Source organism: Asterias amurensis, chromosome 4 (assembly GCF_032118995.1).
Source record: "Asterias amurensis chromosome 4, ASM3211899v1".
Lineage (NCBI taxonomy): Eukaryota > Metazoa > Echinodermata > Asteroidea > Forcipulatida > Asteriidae > Asterias > Asterias amurensis.
Window position 1 is genome coordinate 21149660 of NC_092651.1, and position 19594 is coordinate 21169253.

General features: G+C 39.4%; 1 protein-coding gene across 7 annotated transcripts in view; it reads left to right on the forward strand.

Moving 5' to 3' along the window:
• LOC139936110 (neurobeachin-like) overlaps positions 1-19594 on the forward strand; it is a 277304-nt gene that overhangs the window by 101061 nt on the left and 156649 nt on the right. For all 7 annotated transcript variants that reach the window (XM_071930832.1, XM_071930837.1, XM_071930836.1 and 4 more), the window contains 4 exons: positions 351-517; positions 14557-14678; positions 15256-15408; positions 17320-17456. In XM_071930832.1, coding sequence (XP_071786933.1) covers positions 351-517; positions 14557-14678; positions 15256-15408; positions 17320-17456 — 579 coding nt within the window. The remainder of the gene's footprint in view (positions 1-350; positions 518-14556; positions 14679-15255; positions 15409-17319; positions 17457-19594) is intronic.

The window sequence follows — 19594 nt, forward strand, 5'->3', positions numbered from 1 at the left end:
GCACGGTTTTCCTTTTATTTTGCGAAACTAACACGGTCGGCCATTTATGGGAGTCAAATATTTGACCTCCATAAATGGCTGACCTTGTTTGTCGACGAGGTAAATGAGAACGGTGCAATTTCAAAGCATGTTTGTGTGGATCATTGTACTCTACTTTTACAACATCTTTCCACCAATATGCATTTTATAAGAAACGTTTTTCAAGACCAACTCGACCGATCCAAGGCAACGTGTTCCTTTAAATTAGGAGAGGTATCGATACGGCACGCTTGCTGCCCATGACAGCGAGGCTGCTATCATCGATGTCTGTTCAAGATGCCATCTCATTGTCTTTGTTTATTTGGTTTCAGTCCTTGTGCGCTCAGTCTGCGATGGAGTGCAAAGAAGAAGAAAAGATGTGTGACCACCTCATCACGGCAGCGAGGAGGCGGGACCACATCTTTGCTAACCAGCTACTCCAGAAGACCATCAACATCTTGACCAATAAGCACGGTGCTTGGGGTATCGTCACTAACAGGTAAGCTAGAACCAATCACAATGACTCACCTTGTCAAGTTGAGACAATTTTGCAGTTTTCTCAAAGTTTGGGAAATGTGCCTCAAATTTTGAGATTTTTCCTCTGTTGGTTGGAGAAAGGATTTCATCTGTTCCACAAGAGTGCTTGCTGCTAGTGCTAGGTCGCATAAAGTTAATAGAGGAGGGGTTGAGTTTCAAAACTCTGCTCATTTTCAGTACCTTATGAAGACAGAGGACAAAACAAAGAAGGGAAAACAAGAGACCTCCATAGGGGAATTCTAAAGACCTGGGTGCTCCACATAGAATTGTGTGTTCAAAGTCTATTGGAAACTGTTAAGTGCAGGGTCAAAGGAAAGAATAAGAAAATGCTCCACAGGGATGCATTTTTGAGAATCACTGACAGTTACTGTCACAAATAATATCAAACCATTTGGGAGATACCTTATGTATGATATTATTTGAGTCGGGTGCCCTCGCGTAGCGGTCAGAGGGAGGTTTCTTATAGGCCCATCCTGCGCACTCTGCATTTACAGAGTTGCACACTGACAATAACTGTCATTGTAATATCAAACCATGTAGAATAGAATCTATGCACAAAGTTGCACGCTGACAATAACTGTCATTGTAATATCAAACCATGTAGAATAGAATCTATGCACATGATCACATTTGAGTAAGGCCCCCCTCACATAGAGGTCAGAAGGAGGTTTCTCATTGCCCACGCTGTACGCTGCGCATACAACTCTGTGCAATTCTATTGTGTCATCATTCGACTTGGCCTTGATGCCCCTTTCAAAAAAAGTTCATAGACTGTAAGATTTTCTAATGGAAGTGCCCTTTGCAAGAGATAAAAATGGCCTTGCCCTCTCAATGATGAAAGATGGTGGCGGGATGACGCATCAATTCAAGGCATAAGGTCCATTTATTGATTGATCCATCTATGGAGGCGCATTCCAAGCAATACACGTTAACACCCTCGATACCCCCCTCAACACCCACCACAAGATGTACCAAGTTCGTCACGTGTCGCTCCAGACTGCGGTGACTGGTTCAGAATGTGATGATTAAGAGATCAAGCTTCTTGTTAGGCCACACCTGCCTCTGAATTGTAACCCTACACTCTGCAGATTGAGTGAACAATAGCGTTTTCAACTTGTGGTACATTGTACTTGTGTGTTCCCAACTGGGCCTAATTTCACAGAGAAAAAGTTGCTAATATAAGCACAACAAAATTATGCTTAGCAGAATGTGGTTACCGGCCAAACTACCATGTCATATGAAAAAATTTGTGATTAATGTCCTGCTGAAAACAAATGTCGGCAATATTTTCTGCTTTAGAAGCTTTAAGAAATATGGGCTCAATTCCATGGAGCTGCTTAAGCAGAAATGAGCAGGATACCAGTCACAAATTGTACATGTGACATAGTATTGTGGCTGGTACCTTATTCTGGTAAGCATAATTTTGTTTTTGTGCTTATAAAATGCAGCTCTATAACTTGGGCCCTGAACATAAATAAATGTACGTATGATACAAAGCGCACTTTCTAATACTAACATTCTTCCTACTTAATTGCTCCTACTTTTTTTTTCTTCATAAAAATTGTGATAAAATAGCCTGAAAAGTCTATTAAAGACACTGGACACTATTGGTAATTGTAAAAGACAAGTCCTCACTTGGTGTATCTCAACATATGCATAAAATAAAAAACCTGTGAAAATTTGAGCTTAATTGGTTGTCGAAGTTAAGAGAAAATAATGAAAGAAAAAAACACCCTTGTCACATGAAATTGTGTGCTTTCAGATGCTTGATTTTGAGACCTCAAAATCTAATTCTGAGGTCTCAAATATCAAATTCGTGGAAAATTACTTCTTTCTCAAAAACTATGTTACTTCAGGGAGCCGTTTCTCACAATGTTTAATACTATCAACAGCTCTCCATTACTTGTTACCAAGTAAGGTTTTATGCTAATAATTATTTTGAGTAATTACCAATAGTGTCCAGCCCTTAAAATAGCGCAACCATTTTTTCCAAGGAACATATATCATGCCTGCTACTACATTACTCAAGATGCTACAGAAAATATACTACAAAAAATGAAGCTCTCTGCAGAAAATTCTACCATAACAGCAGTGTTAGAAACTTGCAGTAAACAGAAGTTTCTTAACATGAGTTTGAAACGAGACAGTGAATGTTTCTGATGTCGCTGGGTGGCATGTTCCGGAAGACTGGTGCCATAGTGGGTGGTAGGAGATTTAGGTATGACGAGTCAGGTTGAGGCAGTAGAACGCAGAGGATAATGACAGTGCCTTACTTGAAGAAGATCTTTGATGTAGTCAGGTGCAGAGTCATGAAGTGCTTTAAAGACAAACATGGTTGACACAATGGTGGAAACATGGTGGCGTGGTCTGGCTGATCGGATAAGAACACCGGACTTAATGTTTGGTGTTTCTGATCATCAAGACACTTACCGTAACCATTATACCTGCATCCTTCGGATGGGACATAAAGCTGTAGGTCCAGTGTGTTGCATAATGCGCATAAAACAACCCAATGCACTTCTTAAAAGCACTGGACACTATTGGTAATTATTCAAAATAATTGTTAGCATAAAAACTTACTTGGTAACGAGCAATGGAGAGTTGTTGATAGTATAAAACATTTTGAGAAACGGCTCCCTCTGAAGTAACGTAGTTTTCGAGAACGAAGTAATTTCTCACAAAAAATTTGAATTTGATTTCGAGACCTCAGAAATCAAGCATCTGAAAGCACACAACTTCGAGTGACAAGGGTGTTTTTTCTTCCATTATTATCTCGCAACTTCGACAACCGATTGAGTTCAAATTTTCACTGGTTTGTTATTTTGTGCATATGTTGAGATACACCAAGTGAGAAGACTGGTCTTTGACAATTACCAAAGGTGTCCACTGCTGGCCTTTAAGAGAAAGGGTTTTCTCCGGTGTTCCTCATATGATTGGCTGTGTATTGCGCCACAGCACCTTGTAAACCATTTCATGGTGCTACACATGTATTATATGGAATAGTTGTACCTCTGCGTATTGTACCTCTGCAAACCTAATAAAGTAGTAATATAATTGCGCTGTTTGGGTGCTTTGGGTCTGTATCTGTATACACCCAAAACGAACTGTTTCAGAAAGCCTCATTGCAATTGGAGCACAATAATGATATTAACATAATCAGGAGATACATTTTCATGAGTTTTTCCTCTTCTAGAATGTTCTTTTAATCTGACTCCAGACTAAACTGTTTTGAACAGTCCTGCCCCGCCCCCGCAATTCCCTTCTGTTCCGCATTGGCCTCAAAAAGACCCTTTCCCTGATTAAGAGTGGCACGTTGGAAGTATAAATTACATCTGACAGATCATACACTGTATGTACATGGAGTGTCTCCACACTCATAATACAGAGAAGGAAGGAAAAGAAGGGGGAAAAAAAGCGTATCTAGTCCAAACTCGGTAAGAATCTATCATCGTTGCGCTTGTATACAGTAGTCATGATGGAGAGCTCTTCATTGACTTTTATTGGAGCTGAAATGACAATGAATAAGCAATCGTCTGTCTAACCTGAATCCATGCACATCAGGCATCGGGAATCCTTGTTTAGGCGAGGAGAGGGTACTTCTCAACGCCGGAACAGTTGTTTCACGGGACGGCTTTGTATGTGTCGCTCCAGCTGGAACTGTCTGAGCTTCCCAGCGAGGTTGACGGCTTTGACGGGAAGCCAAAGCATGGCTTGTTGATTTATCCCAATTGGAGTTTAAATCTTGTATTTCCCCCCCTCGGCTTGTATGTTGTGTAATGTTTTGTGTCCTGGGCTAAGTCAGAGATGATGTCGAGCTAGCCAGGTGGTTTAACAGTGAGTCATGGAACATCTTGGCCTCTGATATGTAACGCCTCCTTGGAATAGATTGAATCAGAATATTATTGCTTTATTGCTATCAAACCTCATCTCCATTTCATTTGTCGAGGGGTTTCCTTAACCTGCTTTGTTAGTAGACCATGTCCAGTAGGCTGGTTTCAAATAGTTAACTAGCCTAGTCCAACAATCGTTGACTATGAAGAGTTGGGGCTCTAAGATAATAATAACAATACACAGTTTTTATAGTCTTGAGTTAACTAGATATTCTGCTACATGTAGCTTTCCCCCTCGTACTGCTGTACTTTGGAGGGGGGGGGGGGAGAAAACAAAGTTGACAAATAAATGAAGCAGGGAGAATGCTAAACAAGTGTGTTTTTTCATTTTGCCAGGAAATATTTATGAACACATTTTGTTGCAACTGAATGTACTTTTCCCTTCTGACAGTGACCTGTATAATCTGATTCTCTTATGTCACCACGGGGCACCCTCTCCAGACCTCAGCAAAGTAATCAGACATATCTGATCTTTTGTCTAATTCGATTCCTTTCCTTATTACATTTAATATTTCTTGCGCAAAAAAATTACTCACGAACGTCAACCAATACTTCAAGGGTCTCTTTCCTGTCCTCTTGCCAACCAATCGACCAATGACAGACGGGGAGTAAGAAGGAGGGTAAGGGTGAGGACTACATCGTTACATTACTTTAACACCTTATGGAATAGTGACATTGTCTTGTGTGCTTATCAGCTGCGGACACTCTAGTAGGATATGAACTTTGACAAGGTTGTTTTTTGCGATATACGCGGGTGCTGATTGACGCGGGTATGAAAAAGCAGTTGCCAGGATTTTTTTTTGGGGGGGGGGGGGTGAGCAAGTCTTGGCAAAGTGTAGAGAGACGGATTGTGGAGAGACGTAAAGACAGAAAGCGAGCAAATGTGAGCAACACATGAAGAGTGAATGATGAAGACTTCATGTCGTCAATGATCAGTAGTTTTATTTTATGAAATCTTGAGCAGGGGGAAGTTGGCATTTTTACCTACTCTTTGGTTCCATACCCTTACTTCCATGAGACTGAATTTACAAATATCGTACAAATGTTGAGTGCTTTGTGTGTACATTTTCGCAGAATATCATCACTCAATTTCAATCAGCTTTCCCTCTTTAACACATAATAGACACAGAAACTCTACCACCCCACACTCTGAAAATTATTTAAAAGAAATTTCTAAACTTCAAAAGAAGTGTGGGGGACTTTTTTTTTAAATGGTGCTGCAAAGTGTCCAATAATTATCCATGTTGGACTCCATATTGGATGGTAGTATACATGGCAATCAAATGTACACAAAGGTGAATACACAAACTGACACATTCTATCGAGCAGTCGTGTAGCGAGTAGGAGTCAAATGATGTTGTTTGATCAGCAGTTTGTGGGTTCAAGTCCCGATCTTGACACTTGTTTCCCTAGGCAAGACACTTAACTATTATTGCTTCTTCGGCTTCTATGTGAAGCCATAGGTCCATTGTAGTTTGTAAACCAGTTGCATGCACTCACAACCCTGTCCGGTTAACTGCAAAATGCAACGGGGAGTCTTGATCAGTATTTCAGTAGAACACATACGAAGTTCAAAGCGGAAACAAGCAAATGTCAGGCACCCTTTTTGCACCCCGCTGTGATTTCACCTTTATCGCCAACCTAAAAAAAAAAAAGCGCTTATCGGCAGCCGCAAAGCGTTCGCTAAATTGATCATTTGCAGTTCTGGTGAAAGTCACATTAATGATGTTGTAATCTCCTGGCAATACACCTGTTTAGAAGCTCATCCCCATTAATCTAAGGGGTGATTTATTCCTTACTGTTTCCTGTGCCGTTTATCATAATTACCCATACCCCAACTCATGCTTATATAAAATGCTTTTTTATAGGCTTTGAAACGGCAGTCTGTCTCTAAAGTGGCAAGTGCTTTAGTTTGTATGTGCCGGTACATGTAAATTTTGATAACATTTGTTACAATTTGATAGGTCTTTCTTTTGTCATCTTTTCGTTTCTATATGCCTCTTTTTCCTTTTACTTGGGGGGGGGGGGAACATGTTCAGAGCTTGAAATTTACACTTGACCGCAGGCTCTAGGCCAGTGGTTTGAGCATAGGGTCTGTAAACTTTCAACAGTACAAGTGTTCAACAGTACAAGTGTACTGTCTTGTGTTTTTGAATTATAACACCTCACTGCAGTTTTTATTTAAAGGCAGTGGACACTGTTGGTAATTACTCAAAATAATTATCAGCATAAAACCTCACTTGGTAATGAGTAATGGGAAGAGGTTGATAGTATAAAACATTGTGAGAAACGGCTCCCTCTGAAATGACGTACTTTTTGAGAGAGAAGTAATTTTCCACGAATTTTGATTTCGAGACCTCAGATTTGGAATTTGAGGTCTCGAAATCCAGCATCTGAAAGCACACAACTTCGTGTGACAGGGATGTTTTTTCTTTCATAGTTATCTCGCATCTCCGACGACCAATTGAGCTCAAATTTTCACAGGCTTGTTATTTTATGCATATGTTGAGATACACCAAGTGAGAAGACTGGTCTTTGACAATTACCAAAGGTGTACCTTCCCTTTCAACTGATTAAACCAAAGTTCTTCAAATTCTGTTGAGTATTGAGGTGTTACCCACAAAAAAAAAAATGATACAAATCTTCATCCGTGTGCATGTACCAAACGCAGCCCAAATGTGAAACTGTGTAGAAAGTGACCCAGTAAAAATATTGAGCTACAAGCCTCTGCAGTCTTGTAGATTTCCCCCAAAAATTCAAGCCCTGTTATTTATTTTTATATATATATTTTTTTGGTATGCAAGTCGTCAGACACACAAGGCCTAAAGGCCACTTCAAGGTGTGGGCTACAATTATTTTTTTCCAGAGGCTGTTACCACCTACTCCTAGGGCTGAAACAGGGTTGCCCCTTTTACAGTCCATATGGATGTAGGCTTGGGTATCATCAGCCTGAAGCCTGGTCGGTAGAGCAGAAAGCACTACCACCCCAATTTTGCTAAGCAAGTGTCACTACCCGGATTCAAACCCATACTCTGCTGATCAAACACCAGAGCTTGAATGTAATGTTCGTGTATGTCAGCCCATCAGCTCAATAAAAATGTCCTACTTTTTTCCCCCAAGGGCCAAATATCAAGCCAGGTTTATACAACTATGTCTAAATTTGAATGTTTGAAAATGTATTTCTTTTGAAGAAACTTTACATTTTCGCTTGTTTGATCTTTTTATTTCTTGAAAACCACAAATAGTACAGCACTGTAACTATGCAGACGTGTGGATAAACAAAGATAAACAAAACAAATGACTAATAATAGGCCTAGAGGATGACTAAAAAAAATCTAATTTGAATTGTTGATTTGTTGATGCCCAATAATGAGAGGGATAACGAATAATGGATTATACACAATTAATGGATTATGTAGAAAATGAAAATGACTAAGTTCTAACATTGACTGCTGCAGCTGGGGACTTAGACACACGCTGGGAGGGAAACCACCCATTGATCATTCTCTGTGGATCAACAGAGGGCGCTTTAGATTACTCTATGACAGAGCAGTATTCTTGGTGGAGGTTTTGTCAGGGATGGAAATTGGTGCATGGTTGTACGTGTATAGCCAAGAAATCCCCTAGGAAGCCCAGGGATTGATTTCACAAAAAGTTAGGACTAGTCTTATCTTGAGTTAGGACGAGTTGCTCGTCCTAACTTGGGACTAGCCTTAAGTTTGTAATATCTCCTAGGACTAGTTCTAAGTTAGGACTAGTCCTAACTCTTTGTGAAATCAACCCCAGGTCTCGAAATAAACACTGGACCACAGGCCCGAGGCCAGCAATTTCAGTTTAGGGCCAGTAAAAGTATGTATGACCAGACAAGTCCATCGTTCATTTGTCTTTCATAAAGTAACATACCTCATTGTGTTATATTTTTGCATAACCACACTTCAAAGTGAAATCAAAAGCTACTGTAGGCTTCCAACCAAGGTTTTGTATTGCCATTAGTTACCAAACGAGTGATTACCAATAAGTATTCCTTCCCTTTAATTTTTTTGTCTTGTTTTTGTCTATGCCAAACTTTTTTACCCAAGTATTCTCAGCAGCTTTACTGGACTCAAGATCAAGGGACTGCAGTGGAACTTAGCCACCCAGAACATCCATTTTGTAAACTGACCAATTAGTAGTTAAATCTGCCGGCTATTGCTTGTGTTAGGGGTTAAGGGGTGAGACTCTGTTTGGCTTGTGGTGTTGTCGACATAGCAACACTGTCTCTAACACTCTCTATAAGTCACCAAAAGTGATATGTCTGCTTTAGAAAGGATATGATGTATGATCAGTTAATAGTCTAAGATCACTGTCACTAGGCATCGTTACGTAGCTAATCTCGGAGGATAGTGACTGCAAAGGGAGGCTCGAACACAAGCCCCCTCGTAATTACCAAGGGTGCGCAATAATCACACCTTGGGTAAGCCGTATTTTGGACCAGTGCCATCTGACCTCTCGAGCCCTAATGGAGCAGGGAAAAGAACCGTTCAGAGGGCGCCACTGTTCCGTTTGTAAAATCCGAGGGTAGGAAATTTGTTGTAGCACAGCAGGCGACGTATCCAGCAAGCTGGCGGGGGTCTGATACTATTTAAGCGGATTTCAGTATTTTTGGAAAGGAAATTTAGCTATTATTGCTGTCCTGAAGGCGCCTTCAATGCATTATTTTTAATCTGTATGCACAAGTCGTCAAACGTGCGAGCAGAAAGATGCTCGCTTCCCAAGAGCTAACCGTTGTAAAAGTTGTGTTGTATGTGAACGATTTTTAACCAGCTTCCCAAATGCAAAAGTTGTTACTCTGAGTCAATTTGTGTGTAAGACATTTGTAGTCGTCCTATCATTAATAAGTGATGTTTGAAGCTTTGCCTTGTTTGAATAATAAGAATTAACTATAAATAAATAGTCAACTGGCCTGTACAACCATGTATCAAATATATCAAAATCTCTTTTGTGGGAGTGTTGGCTCTGGAAAAAAAAAAACAGTTTGGTCTCAACGTTTCTAACAGTATACTCTGCTTGTCTTCTGTCATTCATGCTTTTGTTATTGGATGTACAGTCAAATTATTTTGAAGCAGCCACTGTTTGAAGTCCAACAGAAGGATACCATGTTCTCGTGTGCCCTATTTTATAAAGCTTGTTAGCACAAAATTTGCAAAGCATGAAATTGCTTCCTTGGTAAAAACAGGACTACCAACCAAATTTCCACGGGGTTTTCCAGGATTTAGCAAACAACAGCTGAATACCAGTATCAAGCAATATGCAACAAATGACAATTTGGTTGGTAATCCTGTTTTTACCAAGGAAGAAATTTCATGCTAAGCAAATTGTTGTGCTTACAGGCTTTATGAAATTGGGCCCTGACAAGGGGTACAGTTCTGTCAAGAGCATTCATAAAGCGGCGAGAGAGAGTGAGTGAGAGAGAGAGAGAGAGAGGTAGCGGCAGGTGCTACTGAAAATTTCAGCACCAGGCTCACTGTCTCTTAGCTACCCAAGGGCCATTGAACTAAATAAAGGGAGAACAAATGACCAATCCCACTGTATTGACCATACTCTCCTCTGACTGTCTTCTCTGGATAATGAAACCCCTGTAACGATTTTGTAATTATAGTGAGAAAAAAAAACACCTGTTGAGCTGTTCATCCTCATCTAAATAGTGATTATGATTTATCTGCGTATTTTCCGGAGCTATCTATAATACGTTATTTTGGATTAGCTTTGAGCCGAGCCTGATACCTCACAAGTATCTCACATGCAACTCTCCTTCATAGTATAGGTTTTTCTCGGTCCATTTCGGCAAATGAGCAGCCAATTAAACCACCAAGCTATTCTATTTCTAGAATGCTACTGAAAAGGGTCGTTCGAGTTTGTTTTATGATAAGTCAAATGTAATGTTGCGTCATTCGATGTAACAAAATAATCATTCAATTTAAAAAAATTTCAAAGCAGCATTCAAATTCGCAGACGCTTCTTGAGGCATGTGTGTCACGAAAAAGAATGACGATAGGCTAAGCTGAACAGATTGCTAAAGGAGTTTGACTTGTCTCAAAATGAAATTGAATGGCCGAATTCTGAATTTGAAACGCAGTAACAACTGGAGAGGCAAAACAGCTTGAATTCGCACGCATGAAAATGAAATTGACTGCTCATTTGCCGAATTTGACCGAGAAAACCAATCTTATTGTTACTGTTATTATATATTTTTGGTAATGAAACCATGGAGCTACCTCCATGATGAAACCCAGGATGCTTCATAAGTGAGCTGAATCAATGTAGCACAAAAGCACGAGGAAACCTGTAAAACAAGCTTGCTAAGTGAACCAGAAACATCGGGCTAACCCCTACTCTCTACAATAAATGTTCTGGGTTCTTTTTCTGTGCACTTCCAATCCTTAGTGCACGGGACCCGGCTTAATGAAGGACAAAGCAATTAAGCTAAATTGTCTTGATTATAGACACAAATGTCATGACCAGGACTTGAACCAACACTCCGTTGAAAAAAAAAAATCAGTCAAGTGCTCACTGCTCGGCCACGACACACACACCAGGTTCATGGATGTGTATAAAGATCTTTGACAAAACCACTCAAATCTTTCACCCAACCTAACATAGAGACCTTACATGAAGCATCCTACTGTTGTTTGTTTTTCTGAAACATTTTGGCTCAGTGTAATTTCAGGGCATCAATTGAAAAATGCACCTAAATCACATTTTTTTGGTTATCCATAAACAAACAAAATTCTTGGAAATTCGATGTTTCTTTTTGACAAACAACTACTCAATAAACTCCATTGACCAAGAGCGCCGAAATATGCAAACGAAATATGCAAAATCAATTTTTATGAAATCCATTGCAAAATTCACTATGACCTTGCAGTTTTGAGCTGAAAATTTGGAGCAATTGGGATGGTATTTACATTCAACCTACAAAGAGTTTCAAAGAAAAGCATGTTCATGCGAGACTGCATTATCAGTATAAAAGTATCCATATTAAATCGGTAGACCCGATTGATATTAGTTCCAAAAGAACTAATTACAAATTTTTACTATGCATCACAGGTTGCGTCATGTTTTTTTTAATTTATATTTTGCACTTGGGAAATTTAAACTCAATTATAACTACTTAAATTCCTGCAAATCCTGCATCTGGGAAGCTCGTTCCGTCTGCTAATACAAATAGCCTTGGTGTAACCAATATGCTTTTATAGTTATAAACATCTGCGGGAATGGAGGTACCTGACACGTGAATGTTAAGTCTAAACACAGTGTTCATTAGAGTCGCTACAAGCAATACAACTGCGCTAATCCCGTTAGATCAGTTGCACTTTGTTGAAACTACGGGGTAGATTACTCAGCGAAAAAAACTTAACCAACTAAAACATTCTTTGGGGTAGGGTATTAGTGCCATCATGTCTGCAACAGCGCAAGATATGACTGCCTGTGATGTGTTTTAATCTTGACTTTGCAACTTTGGCTTTGGTCAGGTTGAGTTAAAGTCTGAGGTCTGGTTGCTTAAACAGGTGGCAGGTGGAGGCACGGAGAACCTTTTCATCTCGTTTTGAAGCCGTGTTGGCTTTGAGGATAAATACTTACATGTACAACCAAATGGAGGCTGGGAGGCATCGTATTCTGACTATGTGACTGAAGATCAGTTCAGGCCTTGAAAGCGCCCATGGCACCACAGTTACTACTGTGGTGCCCTGTGCTTTGCTGTGGTGCCCTTTGCATGGTTTCTGTACAAGTTTACATTCTCCTCATAGAGGTGCCCCTGACTAGAGGAAAATTAATCTGCCCCAACAATAAACAAATTCAAGGCCTGTCAGTTTTCCAAATTAGAGTTGAAGACAGGGTACCAGACAATGGTGGCTTATACTCTATCTTATGATTTTCTGCTGAGCGTTTTACATTTCTCTCAGAAACCTATCAACAGTATAAACACAAAGTTTTTGCTAAAACATATACACCCAGTTTAGCACTGTGATCAAACTAGGTATATTGCTATAGGTTTTGATACTTCTAGTCTATCATCTGGTAAAGTGCATAAGCTTTAATCTAGTTAAAGTTTGAAGAACGCAGGAAAAGACCAAAGCCTTTGGCAACAATTCAATAAGCGTCTGTTCATTACATAGGCGCCTCCTGTGCGGCTGTTTTACTTCTAAAGATTCCACAAATTAGCAGCTGTTTAGAAACATGCAAAGAGATTCAAAACTATCGTACTGACTACTTGCAAGGTTAAGGACAGCTCTCTCATTGTAACGTAAGAAATAATGGTGTTACTAGAAAAGAAGACGGGGATAAAATTGAACGATCTCATTTTGATCCATGTTCAACATCAAAGATTCATAATATCAGACCGACTACTTACAAGGTTAGGGCCACAGCCCACATTCATAGAGCTGCTTAAGCACAAAAAGTAGCTAAGCACAACAAAATGGTTACCAGAAAAAGGTTACCAGTCAAAATACCATGTCACATGTACAATTTGTGACTGGTATCATTCTCATATCTGCTTAGCAGTCAATTGTTAGGCATTTTTTTCTGCTTAAGCAGCTCTATGAAATTGGGCCCAGATCTCTCACTGTACCCTTCAGAAATAATGGAGAACTAGAAAAGAAGGAAAAAAACCAGGATGATCTCTTTTTGATCCATGTTCCACATCAAAGATCGGCGAAGAATTAACCAGGTATTGATTTTAATATGGCGATTGGAAAGGTCCTCATGGTTCAAGTTCGGGAAGGATTTAATGGTTTGGATCATGAGTTTCCAAGGAACTTCGGTCCTTTGTAGCGGGAGGATAGATGGATGTTACATCTGGGTGATGTGTGTAACAGAGACGGACGATTAAATGATAGTACAGGCTAAGGTTGAATGGGCTGGGTTTGCGTGACTGGATTCTTTTTTTGCTGGCGGACTGTAGCATCTTCAGATGCGGTTCTAGGCAGCTGCACGTCTCGGTAGATGTTCTTAAGAGATGAGTCTTAAGAGGTGTTTGTCCTTGATTAAAGGCAGCCGACACTATTGGTTATTACTCAAAATAATTATTAGCATAAAACCTTTCTTGGTTACAAGTTATGGGGAGAGGTTGATAGTACAAAATATTGTGAGACTCGGCTCCCTCTGAATTAACGTAGTTTTCGAGAAAGGAGTAATTTTTCATGAACTTGATTTTTAGATTTATGAATTAGATTCTGAGGTCTTGAAATCAAGCAACTGAAAACACGCAACTTCATGTGGTGTTTTTTCTTTCATTATTATCACGCAACTTCGACGACCAACTGAGCTCAAATTTTCACAGGTTTGTTATTTTATGCATATGTTGAGATACACCAAGTGAGAAGACTGGTCATTATCAATTACCAATAGTGTCCAGTGTCTTTAAGCGGACAATGCATTTATGATTTATAAGTAACCTACTTGTGTCATTGTTGAAAAAGAGAGCAAATGATGCATAGATGAAAGTGTGGTGAACAATTATAATAACATTATTCAAAAAGTTCCTGGCTCTTTCAATCGGACTGCTGGAAATTTATCATACAATTATCAGACTACATACACCTGGGATATTTAGTTTGTTCAAAGTGTGTTCATTTTTTCTGGCAAAATAAAAAGTTGTCTTTTGAACCTCAGTGGGAAAATGGGGAACATTTTGGGGGCAAATAACAAGCAACTGTTACTACCATAAACTTGTTCAAAGGACAAATAGACCTATAGCCAAATATCTTTCTTGTGACATAGGCTACTCTTTACTTCGTGCCAAATGACATGATTGTATCATCAAAGGCACAATCCCATCATGTACCCGCCGTACTAACTGGAAAGTTTGTGCAAAATTCTAGGATAAAGCCCCTGTTAATTCCTTTAAAAAAAAAAAAACACTTCTCAGTCAATTCCCATTTTGAAATTCTAAATATGTTAATTCACAATGTTTTTTATCATCAACCTCTCCCCATTACTCAATACCAAGTATGGTTTTATGCTACTAACGTTTTTGAGTAATTACCAATAGTGTCCACTGCCTTTAATAAAAATTCAGTGTGAGGGCAAAAGCCAAATAATATACGTTCCTTGTTTTTGTTGTTGACAGACCACGTGAGTTTTATCGTGTTGATATGTGGGAGGATAACACCCGACGTCATCGTAGGTTGATACGTAACCCTCATGGATCCACCCATCCAGAGGCTACCCTAATGGCTGCAATAGAACACGGTAAGTAGTCATCAGTAACGGTTGTTATACTGCAGGACTAGCAATCACAAGCTTCCGGGTTCGAATCCTACCAAGCCAACAGCTGATTTCACAAGGACTAGAATAAGTATTGTCGTCTAGTTACTGAATCACAATTTCTTGATTTGTGCAATTCATAATCATAGACGTTAAAACACTGTTTGTATGAGAGAGATTGGCTGTTGCCAGCTTGGTATAACCTGTTGTGGGAGTTTGCCAAGTTCCCTTGAAGTACGAATGAGTTTTGAGTCTTTTTATGGGAAAATGTTCTCATTCAGGGAAGTTCTATTGGGTGCCAAACTAAAAAACATAACACCTTGGCAGACACATGAGTTAAGTTTCAGTTTAGGAACATGGAGAAGTTTTGTCTCGTACTTGGTTATGTTTTTTATGTCCCTCCCCCATGAGTTATGACTTTGTCCTTACTTGTCCCCAGTCGCCCTCCTTCACCCCGCCCTGACAAAAAGTCTGGCTCTGCCACTGAACCAACAAGCCTGAATATAATCATGACAATATTAATATTAAACATTGTGCCATCTTCCCCCGTTCATGCTTTCAGGTGAGGATGATGATGTGGTTGAGAATGCTAAGCAAGCTCTTCATTCTCAGCTCGCTGGAGGTCGGAGGTTCGATTCTCAAGTCAGTGAGTTTGAAGAGGATAGCACCAGTCTGCAGGACGAGAAGGATGTAGAGCTAGAGACTGAACTTGAAGGTAAATTTAGTTTGCAGTGTGTGGGTTCGAGGCCTGGTCTTGACCTTTGTGTCCTTGAGCAAGACGCATTAGGCCATGAGGCAATATACGAGCAACCAGTTCCAGGCAGAACTAGAAGGTAAATTTAGTTTGCAGTGTGTGGGTTCGAGTCTTGGTCTTGACATTTGTGTACCTGAGCAAAACACAAAAGGACGTAGGTAATTTACCATCAAACAGTTCTAGGCAGTGGAGGTGGAAACATAACTTGAAGGTCAATTAGTTTGCAGAGTGTGGGTTCGAGTCCTGGTCTAGAAAATGTGTCCTTGAGCAAGATTGTTACGTCTTTCGTCAAATTATTGGTCATTGTTGGGATTTAAAAATAAAAATGCAAAGGCATGTTGTGGTTGAGTGATCAAGCGCGCCGGATTCAAACTCTGGTGTTTAGGATCAGCAAAGTGTGCGTTCAAGTCCTGGTCATGACACTTGTGTCCTTATGTAAGACACATTTTTATATCACCTGAGGCAATACAGAGGAATCCAGTTCAAGGCAGTAGAGCTTGAGACATCACTGGAAGGTAAGTTAGTTTAAAGAATGTGGGTTCGAGTCCTGGTCTTGACATATGGCAAGACATTTATGGCCATTTCACACCAGGCAGTTTACAGGCAACCTGTTCCAGGCAATCTCAAATAAGAACATTCATCCACATTTCATTTTTCTCATTATCTTCTTGGAGAAAGTGACTGCTAAAACGTTTTGTTTGTGCTGCTAAAGTGTTCCTTTTGCATGCACTGCAGTTAGTTGCCTCCGAGTTGCATGACAAAAATTGACATGTGTAACAAGGCCTCTAGATGGCTTCGTCTTTCGTCTCATTGCTTCAAACCCAGTACGCTTATCTTTAGGACGAAGGGGCTCATCCCAGTGTTTCTGACATGGTTGGCTGCATTAAGTTTGCACCACAGCACCTTGTAAACCATTACAAGGTGCTACATCATGTATAAATTTGCATGTAAAATGGGTCTTCTCATTCCAAACACAGCTCTGCATACCTGTAGAAAATATATAATGAGTGCTTTGGGACGCCCATCGGTGATGTGTAAGAGCTGAATATTGTTGTGTTTGGAGCAAGCTTGTAGCACATCTTCACATCTTGTTTTTTTTTTTACATTCAATTCAATTCATCAACATTTATTTCCACCAAGGATAATCACTTTAGGAAAAGGAAAAAAAAACACTTGATACAAAACTAATACGTGGAGGCATTACACAGGAAGCCGAAGCTTATAAACGGAATGCCTTAAACACAAACAAGAAATACTTTTAAATAAACAATATTGATCAAGGAAGACAAAACACGAAATACAAAACAAAGCAATACAAAACAAAACAATGAAACAGACAAACAAACGAAGTGGACATAAACAGTAGTAGACATCAGACGGACACACGCAACATTAAACTAGTGATACAATGACACAGTTAATAAAAGAGGTGATGCAAGCAAAATAAAGCACAATTAAAGCGAAGGGAATGAATGTAGAAAACAAAACAAGACAAAATACATGTAAACTATGCTATATACTGGGACATCAGATGTTTTCATTTCCTTTTCCCAGTGATTTTCGGCTAAATAAGGCACACTTCCAAAGCTCATAGCAACTTGAACCTTGAAGCTGCATGTCTAGTTACATATTGTTTGCATTCAATGTTGACATACATGTACAATTAGAAACTCTTTATACATGACATCATTGGTTGTTGGAGGAGTTCATTCATTTCTATACTCTAAAATAACCTGAAATTCAACCAACTTGTAAACAGTTTATCAAAATAAGTGCCCTTTTTGTAGAAAACATAAATAAATGGTTTTAATTTTGTTTTGTCAGAGTGTTGTCCACATGAATGAAACCATGTGTCTATTTTTGTTGTTGTAGGACCGGTTGTGTATAGCACCCCAGCTTCTCTCATTGCACCCTGTGTGGTCGCCAAGGGAACACTGTCTATTACGTCATCTGAGATGTACTTTGAGGTAGACGAGGAGGAATCCGCGTACAAGGAGTTGGATGCAAAGGTTAGACGTGATTTTAATTTCATTGAGTCCATTGATTCCATTGATTTTATTGATTTTAATTCCATAGTCCTTTATCATGGTGCGGTTATCTTGATTTTTCCCCAATCAAGGCTGGAAGGAGAAAATAGTCTGGTTCCATTTTGTGTGATGAATATTAGCATTCATTACTATTACCGGATACAAGATCATGACCAAGATGGTGGCTGCATGATAAAGGTCTATACACTGAAAACCAATCAAGTCATACGACTGTGACACTTGTCTCCTTCTAACATTTGTCAATGCTGTAAACCAAGGACCTGTTTTCTAATGGTTTCGGACTTGAGCTCTCCGATGGTTTCGGATTAAACTTCTTTGAGCAAACCTTGTTGATTTTGCATACCACATCAAAGTGAGGATATGAAAGACTTTTTGCCTGAACCCATTTTATGGATGTAAGGCTTGGTAGGGGTAAGTCTATTTTGAAAAGCATTTTTCAAAACCGACTTACCGTTAGGTATTGCAGTATTGCGTATTTTGATGGGTTTTCAGTGATTCATCCATGATTGTTATGAGACATCAAACTTTGTTTGAGAAATAACTTGCACTGAAAAATCAAACTGAACCAGTAATGTTTTCTTTAAAGTTATGAAGCAAAACAATGCAAAAAAAGGTTGACAATGGTCACACATTTCGACCGTAGAACATTTCCAAAGGCTAATAAAAGTACCACACAAAATACTTGTATCATGAATTTTGCTGGAAAGCCAGTGACTCTGGTAAAAAAAAAAACATTTCAACTTACGACCAAGAGTTAGCTGAATTTTTAGTACATTTTATTCTCCAGCAAAGATTTTTCGTTTGAAAGTTTTATGTTTGTCTGTTTGTGCATGGACTGCTTAACCGAATTTGCCCTTTGGAACGGTCCTGATAACCAAAATACAAGACATTATGTTTTTTGTTAGCAATGACTCTCATCCCTGATGATATTAAAACCGTATCCACAAAAATAAATAAAGTAACCATCGCCACAGCTTCTAAAACCAGCTTCCCTGGCTATAGATACTCCTCATCAAAGTGAAAATAACAAAAGACCAAAACACCTGCACTCCTGTAGAGTCTGTTGACATGTAATTTTGCCGCCAAAACAAGGAAAAGAGGGGAATAAAAATATGATGGATGTCTGTGTTCTTTTGTGGCACCTCTGCCACGACGGATGGTGTGGAAATGGATGTTGGCGACATGGGGGAGGGTGCCACCCTCCATATGGCACCCTGCCGTCCGTTCCAAGCACTGGGGGTTTAGTCATTACACCAAGGGTAATTTGTCATCCATTTAATGGCCTGTGTTTTGTTGTCTCTAAATGAAGTGTCGTTTGTCTTTGGGTGTAATTGCATTCGGAAGCAATTTTTGAGTCTGAACGGATTCTGTTTTCTATTGTGGATGGTTGGGGTGGAGGATTTAATTTATGCAGGCACTGACCTCCCAATACAAAGCCCTTGATTATGTTTTCTCTCTCTCTTTTTGTTATTTATGTTTTCTTTATTTGCACAGCAAATATTAATGGCCTGAGGTTTCGACCCTAGCAGAGTTTTTCTCGAAGGCTAACTTTTTACAAACTTTTTACAACACACATCAAATAAGGAAATTAAACTAAGTAACACTAACTTGCATAGAGGACAACATAACATTTTCAAAAGGGATACTTAAGAAATAAAAGCCGTTAGCAAGATACTTGGAATTGTCACTTTATATTGAAATAGACCCAACTAGTGATCCAAGCCTTAAACTTTAGCCTATCGCAATGTCTTGAAAATGTCAACATGTTTACTCGCAGGATTGCTAGAACAAATATTGAAATCAGCTCCTATACTTTAGTATCAACATGAAGACGCTCGTTTTCTTGCAGTCACTCTGAAATGAGAATGTCTTCCATCTCAGGATAATTACCTCTCCAGTTAGAGAATTTGAATTTGACACTTCTAGTTTGTCTGCTAACTTTGCAGTCACTCTGTGTATATTGTGGTTTGTGTCTGCAGTAGAGCACAGTGCTGCAAATGAAGCATTCTGTCAATAGAATATTCAAGCAAGAAATCCGATAGTAGTGTCTGTCAGTTAAAGCACTTGAGGTAATAGCACTGCATAAATTACATGTAATG